This window comes from Clupea harengus, unplaced genomic scaffold (assembly GCF_900700415.2).
Source record: "Clupea harengus unplaced genomic scaffold, Ch_v2.0.2, whole genome shotgun sequence".
Lineage (NCBI taxonomy): Eukaryota > Metazoa > Chordata > Actinopteri > Clupeiformes > Clupeidae > Clupea > Clupea harengus.
Window position 1 is genome coordinate 80,260 of NW_024879597.1, and position 19,907 is coordinate 100,166.

A 19,907-nucleotide genomic window follows, 5' to 3' on the forward strand; every position below is an offset into this window, starting at 1 on the left:
AAAGGGGAATGAAGAACACACAAAGAGGACGAACTAACTAAATGGGATAAGGCTCAGTTACAGTTAAACAGGAGTAACTACTTAACTCAAAAATGCTAACAAGATCAAAACTAAGGGCCTCATTTACGAACAGGATTGCGCCCATTTCAGGCGTAAAATAGCGGATAAAGACATAAAACCGTATTTCCAAAGAAGGGCGCACCTGAGTAAAAGCGCAGATTATCGCTGCTGGGAAGTGGGTGTGGGAAAGTGGGTGTTCGTCGCATAGAGATGGGAGGAGATGCGTAAATGCGTAAATGTTATTTTCAATTTTTTTTATATCATTTAATAGGCATACAAACAAATAGAATTACAAACTGTCCCACCAGCTAGCTGTTCGGGAAAAGTTCGGCCACGTCTTACCCAGAATCACTGCTCATTGTATGGTTTAAACTGTATTTTCACTCATAGTTCAAGCACACCGAGTACAGTGCACACCTTCTGCGTAGGAGTAACGCGTATCTATTCAGGAAAAGTACTTGTATTCGAAGTACACTAACTAACTACCGGTAAGTAAATTGTAGAGAGCAGTATATTCATTTCACCTTCCATGTTTATTTTGACGATATAGCCTCTCCAGCGTCCTACCAGACTATTTAACGGGATGCTATGGAGCAGTTAACCTGGATATTAACTATCCTAGCTATCTCTAGCTTAGGGAACCATCTTAACAGTTTGCAGTTGCCTGTGTGTGATTAACTCATGTTAATATGTGTGAATATGAACTCGTGAACATAAACTCGTTAATGTGAAGCTGCACAGGTTACCCCCCCCCAGGTTATCAATGTTATATTCTACATATAAGCGTTAAAGCTTTTTACCGAAAAGAATGTGTTGGGATGTAACCGCTTTGTAAGCACCAACATTTTGATCAGTAACTGCAATTCAATAACATATTTTTTCTCTCAGTAACTAGAACGCATTACAATTACATTGATTTTGTAATGTCGTACAAAATATTTTGTAATGTTGTTACATGTAACCAACTCCCCAAGTTTGGTTCAATACACCAAATCACCAAAACATTTGGCATATCTAGTTTGTAACAGGTGCTATTTAATAATCTGACCTATTTGTAAGATTTGCTTTTAAGAGCATTCAGAACAATAGCTTGTAGGGGCATTCTTGGGCTTCATCCGTGGGAAGAAAATACATTTCATCCTGAAACAGAAAGATGTTTTATTTGAAGATTTTATTTTAAATCACACAGACACATTTGTCTCCCAGTGGGAGCTGCTCATATACTCACCATTCCACTGATGTTCACACAGGTTTGTCACTGGGCATCCCTATTAGGAAGATGTGAGAAAATCAGTGGTTGGTGTGAGATAAAGAAAAGAGTTGAATTCATCTGCAGATATTCATAAGGCTTTAATCCTCCTCAAACCAACAGCTTGATTTTTTGTAGTGAGGATGTGTATGCAGGTTGTTCATTAGTTATTACTACTAAGCTTGAGTATATCAAGTACAGGAGAATTGACACAGTGGTCTAATCAAATCTGTGTATCTCTACCTTCAGCAACATTATTCACTTCTTCATTACTGCTGCTGGGTGAGACATCTGGACTGTTTCCTTCAGGTGATCCAGAACCACTACCTCCTTTGAAAAACAGGTGTGAGATGGCAACTGGCAAACGGTCAAGTACTAGAAGTGCTTAAGGATTACTATATTACTAAAAAGTCATATTACCAGAGTCAGAATCTGCGTTTTTCTTCACGGCAACTGGGAAGAGAGAAATGAGTAAGAAAACACAACATAACGAAAAGTAATGATACACAAAGACTACTTAGAACCAATTGATTTTACCTGGTCCTCCCTCCAGTAGAGGCTTGATTTCCACACTAGTCTGTGTTGATCCTGGCAGTGAGCCACGTTCATTCTTTCCAGCTGACCCATCTGCAGAGGTTGCATTTCCATTTCCAGGTATGTTGATGTCTAGCCAGAAAGGAAAGGAAAGAAGAGTCCAATAACCATTCCACTAATGCAGGGCTGTAGTGGAGGGTAAACGCACGTAAACGCTGTTTACGCACCTCTAAATAGCGTTTACCCACCTCTAAGTGGCGTTTACGCACCTCAAAGTTCCCTGCACCTTGTATTCTTCCACTGGAATAATCCAAAATAAATTTGGTGTCATTTTAAAACACCTAAGACTACGTTTCATATTGTTGAACATATAAACGCTGTAGTCTGAATCATTTTCATCTGCGCTGTATTATGGTCTGTGACCCTCCAATCAGTGCCTTGCGGCTACGGCCGCGACACCAATCAGGATCCAGGAAGTATGTACACACATACACGTTGTGGATAAGCCTGCCTGCCTACCTGTTCGGAATGGATTAATTAGCCATGGATATCAGGCGAATTTTGAAGAGGCCATCGAGTGCTCCCACTCCCACAGATGCCCGCAAAAGGCCTCAAATACAAAGTAAGACTGAAGAAGATCAATTCACGTTTTTGAACGTTGTTTTGGTTCGCACAACATCGCATTAAGACAGGGACAAACGCTATTGATAACGTGCTTTCAAATACGATGATGCAGGTAACAAGCCAGCCTTCCCGGTTCCATCTAATGGGCCTAATAAAACGTAAATTCTTTCAGCAATTGAAGATGCATGAGTAATTATCCTCACGCATATCGCTGCAGATTAGGCTAATTCATTGAAAATTGTAGACAGATTATTTGCAAGCCAGTTTGACATTGCTTAGTGAAATGTTTTAGCTTAGCTATAGAATCTTCCATTTTCGCGGTCAAGGTCAAATATAAGTGTAGGAGAAAAGCAACGGCAGAACCAGCATAAACCCGACCGGTGGGCTCTCGCACGCCCCTTCATTGAGGCAGAGGTACTGTTTGCCTCCCCTCCGTGTTTTTTCACTGCGGTTTTATGTCAGATCAGCAAGACTAAATAGGCTCTACGCATGCGCTCAACCCAGTTTGTGAGGGATTGCGCAATCTGAGATGAGGCACAGCTCCTCGCTGCCTCACCATTTCGCTGCCTCCTGAATGGCCCGCCACTCACAAAGTTCAATCCAACACAGTATGTGAAGTCCTGGCTGGTGAAGCACATGGGAGCCATGAACCCTAGAACACGGAGACTCCATATCTAGATAGTTGTTAATCTAGCAATTGTCTTGTTGTGTTGTGTTGACATTTCTCCAATGGTTAAAGAACAGGGGAAGTGTTTAATTGCAGCATGGTTTCTTTTTATATTATACTTTTCAGCTGTAACACCCTGGGCCTGTTTCCAGAGGCCTTCGTTTTTTTAAGGTCCTATAGAGGTCCTTTCTTTTGTCTCCCCCTCCACCCACTTCATTTTTTTAGGCCTACACATACTTTTCTTTACTGTTTTCTTGACATTTAATAAACTACAAACACATGTATTCACTGTCATTGATTGTATATGACTTTAACTGATAACATAATGCAATATAGCCAGGACAGCCTTACAGAGTCGCGAACTTTGTGTTGTGTTGCTTCATCTGTTTGATCACAAAATTCATAGTTTACCCACCTCTAATTTTACCACTACAGCACTGCACTAATGGATATATTATGCCAAATTATGATGTAGTACTTTACTTCTCCTTCTGGCCCACATTTTAGATTTGCGTACATAACACTAAATACATACCGGAACCTGGGCGATTGAATTTAAACTCTGAAAGACAATCAGAGAAGAGGAGAAAATCACATGAGTGTACAGAATATGCTATGTGAATGCAGTGTGATCAGCGTATCCCTTGTACGTTGCTTTGGACAAAAGTGTCTGCTAAATGACTAAATGTAAAATGTATCTAATCATGCATCAAACCAAATATCCATTGATATGGTCATGAAGATCACAAGCAAAGGATTTAATCAGTAAACTGTTTGAATACAAATCAAGCTTTACAGTTAGAATTTATATTAGATTTGAATTTGTCACTATCTCATTATGAATCTGCTTTCAATTTCTGTCATATAGGGAACTTACCAATAATGCCTTTTTTCACACAAATGACCCCCACGATCACCAGCACCACCAGCAGCAGCACCAGTCCCAGCACCACCAGTACATATGGCACACACAGTCCAATGGCGGAGGGAGTAGAAAATATTCCATCTGCAAAGAGCAACAAAAATGCTTTATGTGCACTTCAGAGGCTTGGGCATTTGTGGCTTCAAGGTAAGTCTCGACTCGTCCAGACTGATATTTCCAATCAGAAATAGATCATTACTGTTGCTCAGGCCTTTTTGAAGATTAAATAAATGAAACTCATTCTGGAATCATTGGAATCAATTAAAATGGTCATATTTTCTGAACAGCACCATGATTATTATTGTTATTATTATTATTATTATTATTATACAAGTTACATGATTGTGGAACTTAGAAGTCAGCCAGAGCCATGAGATTGTTAGCGTTTAGTTTCATGAAATAAACTACTGAAATGACTTGATGACAGAGGGATACATTTAAAATGCAAATCCTGTTTTCTTTGTGGTACAAATACACTCTGATCTGTAAAGTTCCAGTTGTAAATTGAAAGGCATAGCCATGCAATGTGATTTCACCTTTGGGCCATTTGGCTACAAGTCTGGTTTTTTGGTCCCCGTGATTCACCTCACATCCATAATCATTTATCTCTGATTTCTTTGCGTCCACACTCAGTCTGATCTGGTAGGTTCCATCATCATTGGGCACGAATTCATAAGGGTAACCTTTCACTACAGACCAGCCAGACTTCAGGATGCTGATCTCAGTGTTTCTTGAGTAGAGGCCTGTGGCCATACAGGTCAACTTGTATGTATCTGAAGATTGGGCATCTTTAGCAAACAGATTAATCTTTGGTGGATCTGATGAACCTAAAAGAAAGAATGAATAAATATTATTTATAATATATTGAATTGCTGCAAACTGTATTAAACAAAAGTGATGGATCTGGCGCTAGTGTAAGTACACACAACCTGTCTGCTTTTCATTCTCGTCCCTGTATCTTCTGAGATCATTCAGCCAACGCACACACTCTTTCTCCACGTAGTGCTTGATGTACGAGTTTTGTTTTGGATCAGTGTCCCACTTTTGTTTTGTGGCTACAGCTGCAGTAACAGGGGCCAACCACAGTGTTGAATCCACATCAAAGGAAAGGAAATCCATGCCATCATAACTGAACTCGTACAAACCGTTGACAAACTTGAGAGAACCGTCTGGCATGCTGATGACATCACAACCAACTCTCCACATAAGGACATGAATATCTGAGGAAAAGAATAGGTCAAAATAAGCATCAAGGACCGTGTTTCCATTATCGGCCCAAAACCGGGCAAGCTGGTGTGTGCCAAGGCCAGTTGCGTCCCCATTGACTCTTTCGGAGATTGTTTCTCCAGGCTTCTATGGGGCTTGCAGCCAGGGGCTTAACGATTACCCTTGGGCCAAGCAGGGCTAACTGGTACTTGAGGTGTGTCAAGGTGAAAGGCTGGGTTAGCAGAGTCAGGTAAGCGAGGTTCAGTGCCAGAAGAAGTTAGTCAGTATCAACACACTACAAATAACCTTAACTGATAATTAGAAAATGGAGAATCGTTGGAGCTGGTCAGCACACGAAATCAGGCCTCTGCCTAATATTTGGGCTAACAAAAATGTGCAATGTAGCTTGAAAAAGTAGGGGAGACTGAACAACCAACTAGATTCTAACATTTTTGATAGGTGTCGTTCTGACTAGGTTGACGGGCATAAAAGCTAAGAGGAATTTTGAGGAGCACAACAACCGAGGTACACATCAATTACAACCCAAGTCTGTTACAACCTCAAAACAAGTGAACTTGCCCTGGCTGTGTTACATGACGGAGGCAGGTTCATATCATGATCCACAACACTGGTGCATCAAATCTTAATATTTATACAATACAAAACACAGCAGGCACAAATTAACACAATATGTATGATGGAGATAATTTCAAAGCACTGTCAATGACCTAAGAATATATGACTCATGTGCTTATGTAAGCAGGGACATGGCTTTTCTGTGTTCCTGTCTATATGTGTAACTTTGATTATTAAGTACTGGCGCCACTTAGTCTGCATATGTGTAAGCTCTACATTCGTAAGTGATGAAAAACCTCTTGTCTATGTTTGGGTGAGCTCAGTGGTGATAGGGAGGGTCGAACTGTGCCTTTTCAACCTTGTGTAGAACTGACATCCTTAAAAGACATTAAGCTCGGTTAGAGATCTTAGTCGAGCGTGGCTATTCCTGCTGATGTTGGAATGATGTATGGCGTCAGTATTAGATACAGAGTAGATAAATAAAGTATATATTTTTATCAGTCGATTATTGACACAATATTGTAGTAACCTAGTAACGTACATTTGCCATGTTTGCTATGGCTAGGTGCATGCCAAAACAGGTCATGGTTTGCTTGCTAGCAGTAGCTAGGCTATGATTCTACGTTGCAAGTTCGTTTGGTGGGCTCTGTTCGACTTTAGCCAAATGTTATCTGTGCTTATATTATTCATATATGTAACGTCTGTATGTTAATTGCGCAAAACTATAGTTTTCGTTATGATAGTCGATTATTGACTAAATGTTGTAGTAGTGACCAAGTAACGTACTGGCTAATGGTAAATTTGCAATGTTTGCTATGGCTAGGTAAATGCCAAGACATGCCATGGTTTTCTTGATAGTAGTAGGCTATGATTCAACATTGCAAGTTCGTTTGTTGGGCTCTGTGTGACATTTGAAATTCGACTTTAGCCAAAGGTTATCTGAACTTCTATTATTGCTATATGCAATATGTGTAGGTTAATTGTGCAAAGCTGTAGTTTACAGCTTGTTGATAAAGCATGTACTAAGGATAGGCATGATCCTGTCTGTGTATGAGAGTGCGCGCGCCTGTGTAGGGCAGGCCCCACGGGTCCTTGTAAAGAGGTTATAGGCCCAGCTATCAGCTAAATGCAGTTTAAAATGAATTAAAGTTGGACTATCTCATCAATAATGCTACTTTTTGGTCATGCCAGCAGCTGCGTGTGGTCCTAAAACAGCTGGAAATATTCCGGTCTGCTCAACATAATTGCATAGACCAGTGAAACTGCTCCCTAACTTGTAGTCTGAACTTCATTCATGAACTTCAAGCATGACATTTAATACAGCGGAAGTCCTAGATAATCTGAGCTTGTGGTTTGAGAGAAATAATATGAATCTCAATCTGTGCCTGTACATTCATTTTCTCCACAGAAGAAACACCCTACTCGTCTAGAGAGGTTCACGCAACTTACTTCATCAGCCGTCAAAAGGAAATCCACTGAACCAACCCCCTTAATACGGCACTCCCTGCATCAGCAGCCTGTGAAAGACTGTTTAGTGTTGCAGGGCTCATCTTCAGGCCAAGAAGAGCATGCATAGGCTCAAATAACTTTGAGAACCTGCTGCTTTTGCGGCGGAACAAAGCCTATTGGTAGTGTTGTTGTACATACAGTCCAAAGGTCTCAAGGTCTCTTCCAATACAGGTTATTGATAACATTCCACTGAAGTTTGACTTTTTGCACTATTACAATACTTATAGGCAACTTGTTATCATGTCTTCCGCTCCATGAAACGCATGTTAATGCTTAGTAGTACACATATGGTACTTTAATGTATTTGGATTAATAAAATTTGATCATTTTCAATGGGCATATATGCAGCTGAAACGGGTAGCCTAGTGCATCCCACATTTTTCAACATAACATTTTAATATAACATTATAGTCATGATGGCCTTTAAAAAATGTTTTTTTGGGGGTGAGGTGGGGTAGTGCACTATAGGCCCCTGAGACGTGGCTTAAGAGTTTGTCCTTAATGGAATCCCCCCCCCCCCTTACATTACTTTTACTTTTATACTTGAAGTAGTTTTGAAACCAAGTACTTTTAGACTTTTACGCAAGTAAAAAGCTTGAGTTGATACTTCAACTTCTACAGAAGTCTTTTCAAACCCTAGTATCTATACTTCTACTTGAGTAATGAATGTGAATACTTCTGACACCTCTTGCCAACCCTAAAAAACGTTAAATCTCCTCTGGTCTATAGGGATGGGCCACTCACGTATAGTGCGCACCTTCTCCCCTGCTTTGCCAATCCCCTCCCCACAGAGCTCCAGGAAGTTCACTTCTCAGCACAGTAGCCAGCATTTGTCAGGGTGTAGCTTCAGCCCTGCTCTCTTGATCCATCCAGCATTCAGTGCGTGGGACCCCTGCTAACACTCTCCATTAAGCGCTCAAATGTGGCAGGTGCATTGCACAGCCCGTATCTGAGCCCTTAAAACTACAGTCCCTTCCCCGTGCAGAACACGTATTTGTGTTGGGTCTCGGGAGCGAGGGGGACCTGCCAATATCCGCTCCTCAAGTCAAGGGAAGAGAACCAAGAGGAGCCATCCACCAGATCCAGGCACTCATCTACGCGTGGGAGGGGATAGGAGTCCTTCTTTGTGACCTCCTTCAGCCTCCTATAGTCCACACAGAAGCACCACTCCCCTCCCTTCTTTGGCACCATTACCAGGTGATGCCCAGGAGCTCTCAGAGGGCTCTATGACGCCTGCTTGCTGCATTTTAGCCAAAGCCTGATCTGCTGCTTCCTGTCGACCCAGAAGGAGGCGGCGTGGGCGCTGCCATATTGCCATTGCATCACCTGTATCAATTCAGTGATGCACGAGAGAGGCCTGTCCCACCACCTCCTCACCACACGGAAAGCAGTGCTGCCGCCCAGGCCCCTGCAGCACAAACCGGAGCAGCTGGAACATGTGTGGCTGATGTGTTAGCATGTGTTAGCTGAGACACTGATGGGGTTTTACTGGGTGTCCATGCATGGCCTTTCTGCTTGCTTGTCCCCACACAGCATATGTGGGGCCCTGCTGCTAGCACTGCCATGCGCTCTGGGTCCTGTGGCCTCATATTTACCACCTGACCATTACTAAAACTCAGTGTGGCTTTACCCAAGTCTAGCTGACAGCCATGATCCTGCAAAAAGTCCAGACCCAAAATGCACGAGTCTTGCACATCCGCTACCCACACAGGGAGTCTCATGCTCCTCCCCCCAACTGTCAACATCAGCTGCCCTCTCCCCTTCATTGGTGCTAGCTCACCAGTTACTGTGTGGAGTTGCTGTTCCGTGTGGCTTGGCTGACCTCTACTGGTGATGAACAGGACTTGTTGTGGGGGTACGCAGCATCCCCCCTACTGCGACCCCACGTTGTTGCCCACAGCCCCAGCAGAGGCGTGACTTGGCCTTGGGCCGTGTCTGCTAATGCCTGGTTATAGGTAGATCATTTCGGTAACCTCGTCCAACCACAGCGGCCGCTGCACCGTCATCTCCCACTCTCCGTCATCTCCCTCTGACCATTGGAGGGCTGTCTTGCCGCGCAGTGTCCAAGAGTGCTCCATTCCCCCGCTCACAAGTCTGCCAACCTAGCAAACGATCCAGCTAGGTAGCCCATCAGTGTAACAAATAAATGTATCAAATATCCAGGCCATCGACAATTAAGTTTACTTCTGACACCATTTCTGCTATTAGAAATGATCACAATTTATTTGGATGCAGTGCACTCACTCTGTTCTTTTCTTTCTCTCCTAATCTAGACTATCTTCGCTATGGGACGCTGCTGTAGTCTCTTTACCCAATCCACCTGTAGAAACCCTCAGTTAATTGCTTCCACCGCCACCGGACTGCCGTACACTTACTCTACCCCATACCCTATGCTAACTTTTTTTTACAATATATATTATTGCCACCACCGACATGTTTCTCTGTCCCTACCCCCCTTACCCCGGTAACAGTAACCCTAGTGTATAGTGTATACCCACTAAACTGGTCTTGTTTGTATCATGTATTTACAACCGGATGTCTGTATATTATGTACATCTACCAAATGCAGGCTGTGCACAATACTTGTTGTTTCCCTTCCCCTTCTGCCACACAACCCTCCCCCATCCCCCCCTTCCTATCTCCACCCGGCCAACCTCAAGCAGATGGGTCCCCCCTTATGTGCCGTTGTTCTGCTTAAGATTCCTTCCTGACTAACAGGGAGTTTTTTCTTGCCCCTGTTGCCATTGTGCTTGCACTAAGGGGGTTCAGGCTCTGGGCTCTGTAAAGCGCCTAGAGACAATTGTATTGTTATGGCGCTATATAAATACAATTTAATTTAATTTAATTGAACATACGTTAAAAGAGTTATTGCAATGACAGATTTTGAGAAGATATATTTGCATCATTGGGAGGTTAAATTAGGTCTCAGACTCTCACTAGCCTATGAGCGTCTCTTTAAACCTCACAAGAATGCGTAAGAGCTGCTATCAAAGTATAAAGTGTATTCAAACCACACCCTGACCAGTGAGTGTATGCCCTCGGTTAATCAAGGAGCTGCGGAATTGCTCTGATCAGAAAGGGCATACTGCTGGAAGACAACACCGAAGGATCCCTACTGACACGCAGACTTCTGCAATGAACTGAAAATCATCACAGAGTTCTAGATATTATGTAAGTATTACTGATGATGCTCTTACTGTCTGTACTAACTACACAAATATGTCAGAATAACACTGAAGGATTCAAATTGTTTAGCAGACATTAGTGTTGAACCTCACAGGGATCAAACGTTACCTAAACTTTAACATTGTGTCATCAAACACCCCTGTATGTGGATGGGAACGGTGGGCATAAAGATTACATATAGAATACAGTTTTGGTGTCTTAAAAAATCATGATACTGAACTTGAATATCAATGTTACTCATTCTCTCTCCATTTGTCCATACAGAACAAAATCTGAACGGCTGCATTTCAGATACTCATTTGAAATCGATACTCATTGAACCTACCCTCACATACACTGTCACTATGGATTGGAAGGGCCTGGAAGGCCTCCTTAGTGGAGTGAATAAGTACTCTACAGGCTTTGGCCGAATCTGGCTGGCGCTGGTGTTTGTTTTCCGTGTCATGGTGTTCGTGGTGGCAGCTGAACGTGTGTGGAGCGATGACCAAAAGGATTTCGACTGTAACACACTAATGCCTGGGTGCGCCAATGCATGCTACAACTACACCTTTCCCATCTCACACATCCGCCTGTGGGCTCTGCAACTCATTTTTGTCACCTGTCCTTCTTTCATGGTGGTGATGCACGTGTGGTACCGCGAAGATCGGGGAGCGCAAATACCGTGCCAAGCATGGTGATGGTGTGCGCCTTTATAACAATCCAGGACAGAAGCACGGCGGTCTGTGGTGGACTTACTTCCTCAGCTTGTTCTTCAAGACGGGCATTGAGGTGCTTTTTCTTTATCTGCTGCATTACATTTACGCAAACTTCGACATGCCCCGCAAGGTGACCTGTGACATGTGGCCATGCCAACACAATGTGGACTGCTACATCTCCCGTCCGACTGAAAAGCGCATCTTCACATACTTTATGGTGGGTGCCTCAGCTGTTTGTATTGTGCTCAACATCTGTGAGATCTTCTACCTCATGGCCATGCGTGCGCTGCGCCGCAGTCACAGGGGCAATATGGCCGCCAGGAAGAAGACCTGTGGAGAGCCGTACTGCACTGACTGTAGCCTACCTATGGCCACCTACACACCAGCCAAGGAAATGAAACCAGAATGACAGTATCTCACCAACACCAGATTGCCATATTCAACACCTCAATGAAAAGAGCTTAATTAGCCTGTCAAGTCTATTATGTCATTTTTATTATTAATCTTTCATTTAACTATCAGTTTTTTCATAGTCACAATATAATACATAATTGTTGATAATAAAGTTGATAATAAATCGTATATTAATTAAAGCTTGATTAAAGCCCTCATGTTATATTATATTACCTGTTATTATATTACAAATGCTGTTTGATCAGACTCTTGAAATGACAAAGTTGAATTACTGTGCTAGTGGCTGCTGACAATTCACCGGATTAAATACTTAAAGTAGGCTGCATTCAGTTGTGTGTTCCAACATGGTCTTTGTACAAAGTTGAATACTGCAGCCTACTTTCTGAGCTGTAGAGACAATTGTATTGGTATGGCGCTATATAAATAAAATTGAATTGAATTAAATTGAATAGTATATTTTTTACAATTTGGTGAACATGGATTAACTCATAAGTATGAAAAGTCTAACTCAAAATGACTGACAAAAGAAACTGAATTGGCTGACTGACTTAGAGGGAGGGTGTTTCAGATGGAGGCGTAGAGACAAGATTAATTGACTGCCGCGAGGATCCCAAGAAATGGGAGTGGTGTCAAACACACACACACAAACACACTAAGAGAGAGAGAGAGAGAGAGAGAGAAAAGTTAGGATTGAGTAAAAAGTTAGAGGATGGGGTTAGTTCTAATTGGCTTTGGAGAACAGCCGGACACAAGTGAGTGGGAGGGATTAAGTTTCTTCAAAAAGACTGACCAGTCATTCATACAGTGAGATCAATATAATCCATGGACCATCTCCTCTTTTTGGCTTAATGACTACAATAAACTTCAAATCTACACATGTGGCCTTTTGACTCTGGGTTGTGGAATTGCAAGAGAGTGGCTGGTTTTCGCCAACACACTAGCCTCTTTGGGCATCTGGAAAAACTACAAGTCTCTGTGAAACCAATAAGGTTACAGCCTATGTCAGATTCCACTGTTCCCCAAAGGTACATACCAGTGCAATACCAGGCACTCCAGGCGTACTGTGGCACAGACACCATTCTCTGTATTGCAAGTCAGTGTACCACCAAAATGATTTTGAAGCTGTTATTTGGTGTACATTCCACAAAACAACTCACTGGTGAAATAGGTGATGTTTACTGCAAGACAGCATGCTATGGGATGGTTTTAGGCCAATACTGCAGGGTTTTTGTTCTCCGCTTGAGGCTACGGGCCATTAGCCCTGGTTGGCACAAAGACAGCCCTAGCTCGCACTGGCCAGATAGAGGAATCACCGATAATGAAGTTGTGTCTGTTGCTGACGCAACTATGCTTTCAGGATGTGTTGGGACTCACCTGAGTTGTTGTGTCTCATGCGTTCCATCAGAATGTTTACATTAACTTTTAACCACTGCTCTTTGCTTTTGCGTGACAGGGTGCCTTGGTTCCAGTATTCCGCTGGAAGCTTTTCTTCCATCCAGGCCTGTTGAGGAATCTTGACCTTGTCTCTGCTGTTATAGTAATCAATCTTTCTGTCGTCCAGTATGCCGATAGCAGTAAATTCGAAGATTCCAGGTGCAGAGACTGGCTTTGACAGGGCCGTGTACACATAGTGCAGAGAATGCTGCTCTTCCAAACTTTCAACTTTCAAATCTACAGCAAGGAAAAAGATTTATAAGTAATGAAAAGCAGAATGCAGTAGCAAAGCATAACATATTTAATCTTCTTCAGGTGTAAAATGTTTAGCAATACGGTGCTTACTGTTACGATGTAGTTGTGCCACTAGGTGGCCCTCTAACAATATGTTGTGTGTAGCCTAAAGTATGCAGTGAACGCTAGAGTAAGAGTTGGCTAGCACAAGGAGTTCGTACATAAGCTGTGTAATGGAAGTCTTAATGTGAAGCCTGGATTAAAGCTGTATCTTGACGACACTGCATCTGTTACTGTATCAGAACATAAAACACTTACTACAGTCACATCGCACCAATGATAATTAGGTGTTTTAATATAGTATTGTCAGTTTCATTGTCCAAATCAAGTCATCACTTGCTATAAAACAAAGAAAACGTGTTTCAAAGATCAAACTAAGAACGATATAATTCAGGTAAAAAATATCTTGCAATGCATGCTGTGTAGGATTGAGGGTATTAAAATTAAAAAAAAAATAAAATATATGTTTTTTTTGTTACCTGGCTATTGTGCTTTTGGACGTTTATGGCAACTGCTTGATCAGTCAATCCTTACTTTGCTGAATAGCTTTAATTTAAGACTAGATGTAATGTGGGACTTTGATTTCTCATGTCTGTCAATTGCTCTAACCAAATTAGATACATCTGTAAACCCCGTGGTAACCCATGGATTGCTAGTAGCAGTTAACCATGTAGTCTTAGCATAGTGTTAGAACTACATAGAAAAGGTTCTTACTTACTAAAGCAATATCTGATGCTGGCCTCCCTTTCTCTTTAATATTCAGCTGTTGCTCAAATGTTGACATCCATTGCTTACTATGACAGTGATCTCTGACCAGCTACTCACTCTCTGGTGGAAATTCTGTTTCTACTGGTCAACCACTGATTGGTGAGAACACAGCGGCAGGTTGAAGTCGCTTGCCTGCCCACTGACAGTTTACTGTATGTTTTCATAGATGCAATCACGCATTTCTCATTCACAGTCCAGTCAGCACAGTATAACACTCAATGGCGATGCAAATTTTTCTTAAAAAAAAGTGTTGGAGGCGCCAACTGGGCGTGGACAGATTCTATCTAACAGCTGCTATTGTCAAAAATTGTTCACTGCATCACTGTTGTGATAAAAGCATGAAACTTTGCACAGTTGCTTCTAACCATGTAACAAACAATTTGTGATATGGATCCAAGCTAGGTTAAGGTCTGGACTCGAGCTCCGCGCATGCCCTAAAATTGCTGACATGGAAACGAAGCTGAAAAATGAATTTCTTAAAAACAGTGAAAGTGAAAAAATGAACTCCGAACTGATATATGTGTTGCATATGTGGTTTTCTGTGCTAGAAAATGTTTTAGATATGTTCACGTGACCCCTTTTTCAGAGATTTACGATTTCCACTTGGGATACTGAAGGGACTAGGAATTAAGGGTTAGTTTATTAAACATATTCCATAGTCAATAATTTAATACATCTCATTCCTAGTGGTAACTTTAGTGGTATTTGGAGAACGTGGGAAGTGGAAAGATTACCTTGTGTATTCTGACCACATGTCTTTCCTTAAACTTCATGTAGAGACCTTGAGCCTTTGATCGTTGCTGGAGCCCTGACACCTATGTGTTCTCTGTGAGCAAATGGGGCCTGAGACCCAGTGACTCCCAAGTGTTAATTAGCATTTAGGGATCCACCCCCCCTTACATGCAAACAGCTTATATTCTGTGGCTTCCCAAAAGACAGACAGTGAAAGAGATTTAGGTGAACACACTCAGTGAAATCTAGGTCTCTTTCCTCCTCTGGTGTACATCATTGAAAGAATAAACCTGGACTTGGTTATTCATCACTATCTGACTGAGTCTCCGATACATTTGGGATATAGAAATAATTCCTTTCAATTGGAGGTCCCACCGAGATATTACTTCTTGGATGTTTGCTGAGATTTCAGTTCTGCTGTAAAGATCCTCTTCACCCCGTTTGACACAACACTTTGGTAAGTAAACTTACTTAATCTTGGGAAAATATGTGTCGTAGATCGTAGTAGCTTGAAAGTCTCAGACGGAATTGAGCCTGAAGCTCAGTTCGAGTGTGTGAGCCTTCAGCTCCATATTCACATCAGAGTGTTGAGTTGGGCCTAAAAGCTACACTCTTGAGCCTGCTCTGTTAAGAGAGTAGCAGACATCTGATTCAACACAGTCTGAGGGTTGGATCATTTGTAAAAATCTAGTTTCTGCCACGCTCAGATATTGTTCCCAAGAGAATAGAAGTGTTTGTGTTCATAACGGGTGTTTGGAAAGGGATCTACAGCATTTTTAATATTTGAATTTAGAGATCTAAGTTAATTTGTAAATTATTTACATTAGATTGTAGAGATTCAGGGCCTCATTTACTAACATTGCGACCGCAGCTTAATCTGCGCCTTTGCCAAACCGCAAATAACGCACGGTATTTTGCATCCTATTTATCAAACAAGGACATCGTCGCGTCATCTGCGCCTAACACCGCCCATTAGTGTTATTTAGCGCTCCACTAAAATAGGGAAGAAAGAGCCTACGTGTTCCACCATGGATGATGAGCTAAAATTTAAATTAGAGCTTTTGGTTCATTATCGGCCCTAAACACCTCACCCACTCAGCCCAGACTTTCTCCCTCAACATTGACGGCTCCACCATCACCCCCTCCACCCAGGTCCGTAACCTTGGTATCATCTTAAATCCCACCCTCTCTTTCTTACCCCACGCCAACCACGTCACCAAAACCGCCTTCTTCCACCTCAAGAACATTGCACGCCTCCGGCCCTCTCTGTCCTTCGACTCCACCCAAACTCTGATTCATGCCCTCATAACCTCCAGACTGGATTACTGTAACAGCATTCTATATGGCTCCCCAAACACTGTCCTCAATAAACTTCAATATGTCCAAAACTCTGCCGCTCGCCTGCTCACCTCCACCCGCCGTTATGAACACATCACCCCGGTCCTCCGAAACCTCCACTGGCTCCCGGTCAAACACAGGATCAACTTTAAAATACTACTCATCACCTTCAAAGCTCTCAATAACCTGGCCCCTTCCTACCTCTCTGACCTCCTCCCCCTCCACGCCCCTACCCGTTGCCTCAGGTCCGCCGGCGCAAACACTCTCAAAACCATCAGGACTAAGCGTCGGACCTGGGGCGACAGGGCCTTTTCTGCCGCTGCACCCTCCCTCTGGAACGACCTCCCTCTCCCCATCCGCCTGGCTCCCAACATAGAACTATTTAAACACTCCCTCAAAACCCACCTGTTCAATCTCGCCTTCACCTGACCATCCTGTTCAACCTCGCCTTTACCTGACCATCCCCTGCTCCCTCCCCTCCACTAATAGACTAGTTGCTACTTTTCTTTTTCATATAATGTTCTGTTTGTCTGTTTGTCCGACCCTTTTTGTTATATTTTAGTGTTGTCTTGTCATGCTTGTCCTAAAATGTCAAAGCGACTTTGGGTATATAGAAAAGCGCTATAAAAAAAATTGAAATATTATGAGGTTACAGCAAACTAACCCAGGTAATTATAGAAACTCATAAATATTTCTCCGTTTAGCCCTTCCGTCCACATTAAAAGTTGTGATCACTTTGAATTCAAGACTTTTATTGGTGAGCTGATTTTGGGAAATTCAACTTTTCAGCGAACATTGAGTTTCTGGGTTGCTATGGTTACCCCTCAGGGTGCCTGTGCAGCTTCATATTAACGAGTTTATGTTCACAAGTTAATATTCACACATATTAACATGAGTTAATCACACACAGGCAACTGCAAACTGTTAAGATGGTTCCCTAAGCTAGAGATAGCTAGGATAGTTAATAGCCAGGTTAACTGCTCCATATCATCCCGTTAAATAGTCTGGTAGGAATACACGACACCCCTTCCTTTAAAACGGCGCATTCCAACACTGAAAACCAGGCTTTTCAAAAATGCTGCCCTAGGCAGATACATTTGAAAACTGGAGTTGTAGCGTGGACAGGGCAGGGACAACTGAAATTTTCAGACATTCGGTTTGCTTGAACTATGGGTGAAAATACGGTTTAAAGTAAACCACACAATGACCGGCAATTCTGGGTAAAGCGTGGCCGAACAGCTAGCTGGTGGGACAATTTTGTATATGCCTATATTAAATGATATATCAAATATAAACATTTAAAAAAAAAAAATTCTGATGTTCGTATTTTTCAAATTTCTCGCAGGCACATAGTTTTCATTTAGCAGCTGATACTGTTTGTCATGCTGAAACACCTCTTGTTTCGTTACTAATAGGGTACATAATTAGGCGCACTTTACGCATCTCCTTCCATCTCTTTGCGACGAACACCCACTTTCCCTTATACACTCCCAGCAGCGGTAATCTAAAGTGCGCCACCTTTGATAAATACGGTTTTAGGTTTTTACCCGCTATTTTACGCCTGAAACAGGCGCAATGCTGTTAGTAAATGAGGCCCTCAGTCTTTTTGAGAAGGAAAACAAAGATTCAAGACATAGGGTCCCTTTGAGTGTTCAGATTGCAATGGCCAGTGTGGGAAATGATACAAACGTTGAGAAAATAAAAATTGAGATGATAAAAGATGGTTTTCAGCTAATATGGGGAGTCAGGAAAGCCAGTGAATGGGTTCTAGACATTAAGTCTGAAAAGAAGAGACAGCGATATATTCGCGCTCTCTCATGAGCACAGCGACACAGCGTTCACAGGGTTTCTTGGTGGAATACGACGGCCAGCCAGCGGCCCTTTCTAGACTGCGTGAAAGTATGAAACAGAATACTGACAAGGAAGTTGTTAAAAGTTTACTGGGAAAAGTCCCACCTACTGACATAAAGGATCCTAAAGGTATTGCAGATTTATGCCAAGCTAATAACTGAACTAGTGGTCAGTGTGGGTAAAGCTGTTTCACAGGTAGAGGAGAGGTCCTTTCAAATCGCTGCTGTAATGGATACTAATGTGCCTACAGCCCCTCCCCCGCCTCCGGATTTGATGCCACAGGTAAACTTGTACTCCACTGCTCCATTTGTTTCACTGAATGTGTTATCTCAGATGTGTCAAATGGCTCCCATTAGGCCTGTGACACCAGCAGATGTTCAGGACAATAGAGTCCAGTGGCGGCTCCTGAAAAAATTCTCAGGGGGGGCAATTTTTTTGATAATGATTAAGGCGACCCATTCAGTAGCATAGCTAGAGTAGCAAGTTACAGGTGGAAAGCTATGGAAGAAAGTTGCATCCAGGAGCCTTCATAAGCAAACATGATGTGGCTCCACATTAAATTATCCCACTTTTTCATTATTCACGTGTCTCAAATGTTGTATGATGTAACATAGCTTAACAGGACACATGATATGTCCAGTAACATCATAAAGAAGGGGTAACATAAGTCAAAACCAACAATATTTATTGACTGATCTTGAAAGTATTGGCTTACAAAAGCAAAATAAGTCATCACATAAAAAATTATTCAGTGTTAGTGCAAGACGCGTACTGTAAAACACACTGTGAAACCTATGAAAAGTGACAGTGGTATATGAAATACAGACCGCGTTTTTCTTTTGTTCCAATTGTTGGATTTCCCTCCCTTTGTAGAAACCTGTTGAATGGATACATTTGGTCTAGGAAGTCCTAATTGTTTTGTTGTCAAGTTATCTTCATTAGTACGCCGACTAAAAAGGAGTTTCTGTCAAAGAGCGAATCGAGTTACTGGACAGGGCAGCCATCTTGACAGAATATGCCTCCGTCGAAACTGTATGACGTTCGTATAGGCTTTTACGTCCACTACTTATGACAAGACATGGAGGGGCGAGCCCTCCCGGAAGCCATAGAGAATGCATTGAGAGCTCTGTTTTGTGAAAAAATGAAGAAACATGAATGAAAGATACCAACAGATGTGGACCTTAGGTCTGACAGTAATCAGAGACTAGGGAGAATTCTTGATTTGGGGACAGAGAGCTGAGGCTAGTGTAGCTCAACTTAATGACAATAAGATCAAGATAGCTGCAGTGCAGGGTGCAGGGTTTTTCCTGGGTCAAAATGGGTCTTCGGTGCTCCAAAAAAAAATGTGCGCGCTGTGCGCGCAGTCTGTGTTACCATGTCACCTGGTAGCTTACATTTTACCATTTCATAAATAATGAGGATATGCTTCAGGAAATCATTTTGCTTCCACTTTAGATTCAAATAGATTGACAATAGTCCAAGCCCCATGGTGCTATCATGTATGGTTCAAAGATTATTAAGGTTTACCTCTTTACATATATATGCAAACTACTGAAATGTATATCAATAGAATCTAGAACTAACCAGTGGTCAGAAATGGAACACACAAATTATGAAAATCAAGTTTATCTATTATTACTATTCATTTTTATTATACAAACCTACATACCATTATTTTTGTTTTTATTATTAAAACTGTCCACAAATATGTTTAATAGTGTGTTTAACTTCTATTGGCCCACCGATGGAGGCTGCGTTGGAAATCAAACTTTTGTCAGCATTTTGAGTGGACATTTCATTTGCATTTGTACAGGTGTATTCGTGCACGTCGGGCTGGCCCTCGCAGCG

At 42.2% G+C, this 19,907-nt stretch overlaps 1 protein-coding gene and 1 pseudogene across 1 annotated transcript; one reads left to right on the top strand and one right to left on the bottom strand.

Annotated features, from left to right (window-relative positions):
- Positions 1-1,712: 1,712 nt before the first annotated feature.
- LOC122129145 (major histocompatibility complex class I-related gene protein-like) lies at positions 1,713-13,326 on the bottom strand (the record flags this gene model as incomplete). Its single annotated transcript, XM_042704191.1, has 8 exons — positions 1,713-1,762; positions 1,847-1,975; positions 3,024-3,119; positions 3,670-3,696; positions 4,012-4,140; positions 4,503-4,874; positions 4,983-5,276; positions 13,017-13,326. Coding segments are annotated over 8 exons (1,407 nt in total), but the record flags the coding sequence as incomplete, so codon positions are not given.
- LOC105892244 lies at positions 10,878-11,637 on the top strand (annotated as a pseudogene).
- Positions 13,327-19,907: the final 6,581 nt, after the last annotated feature.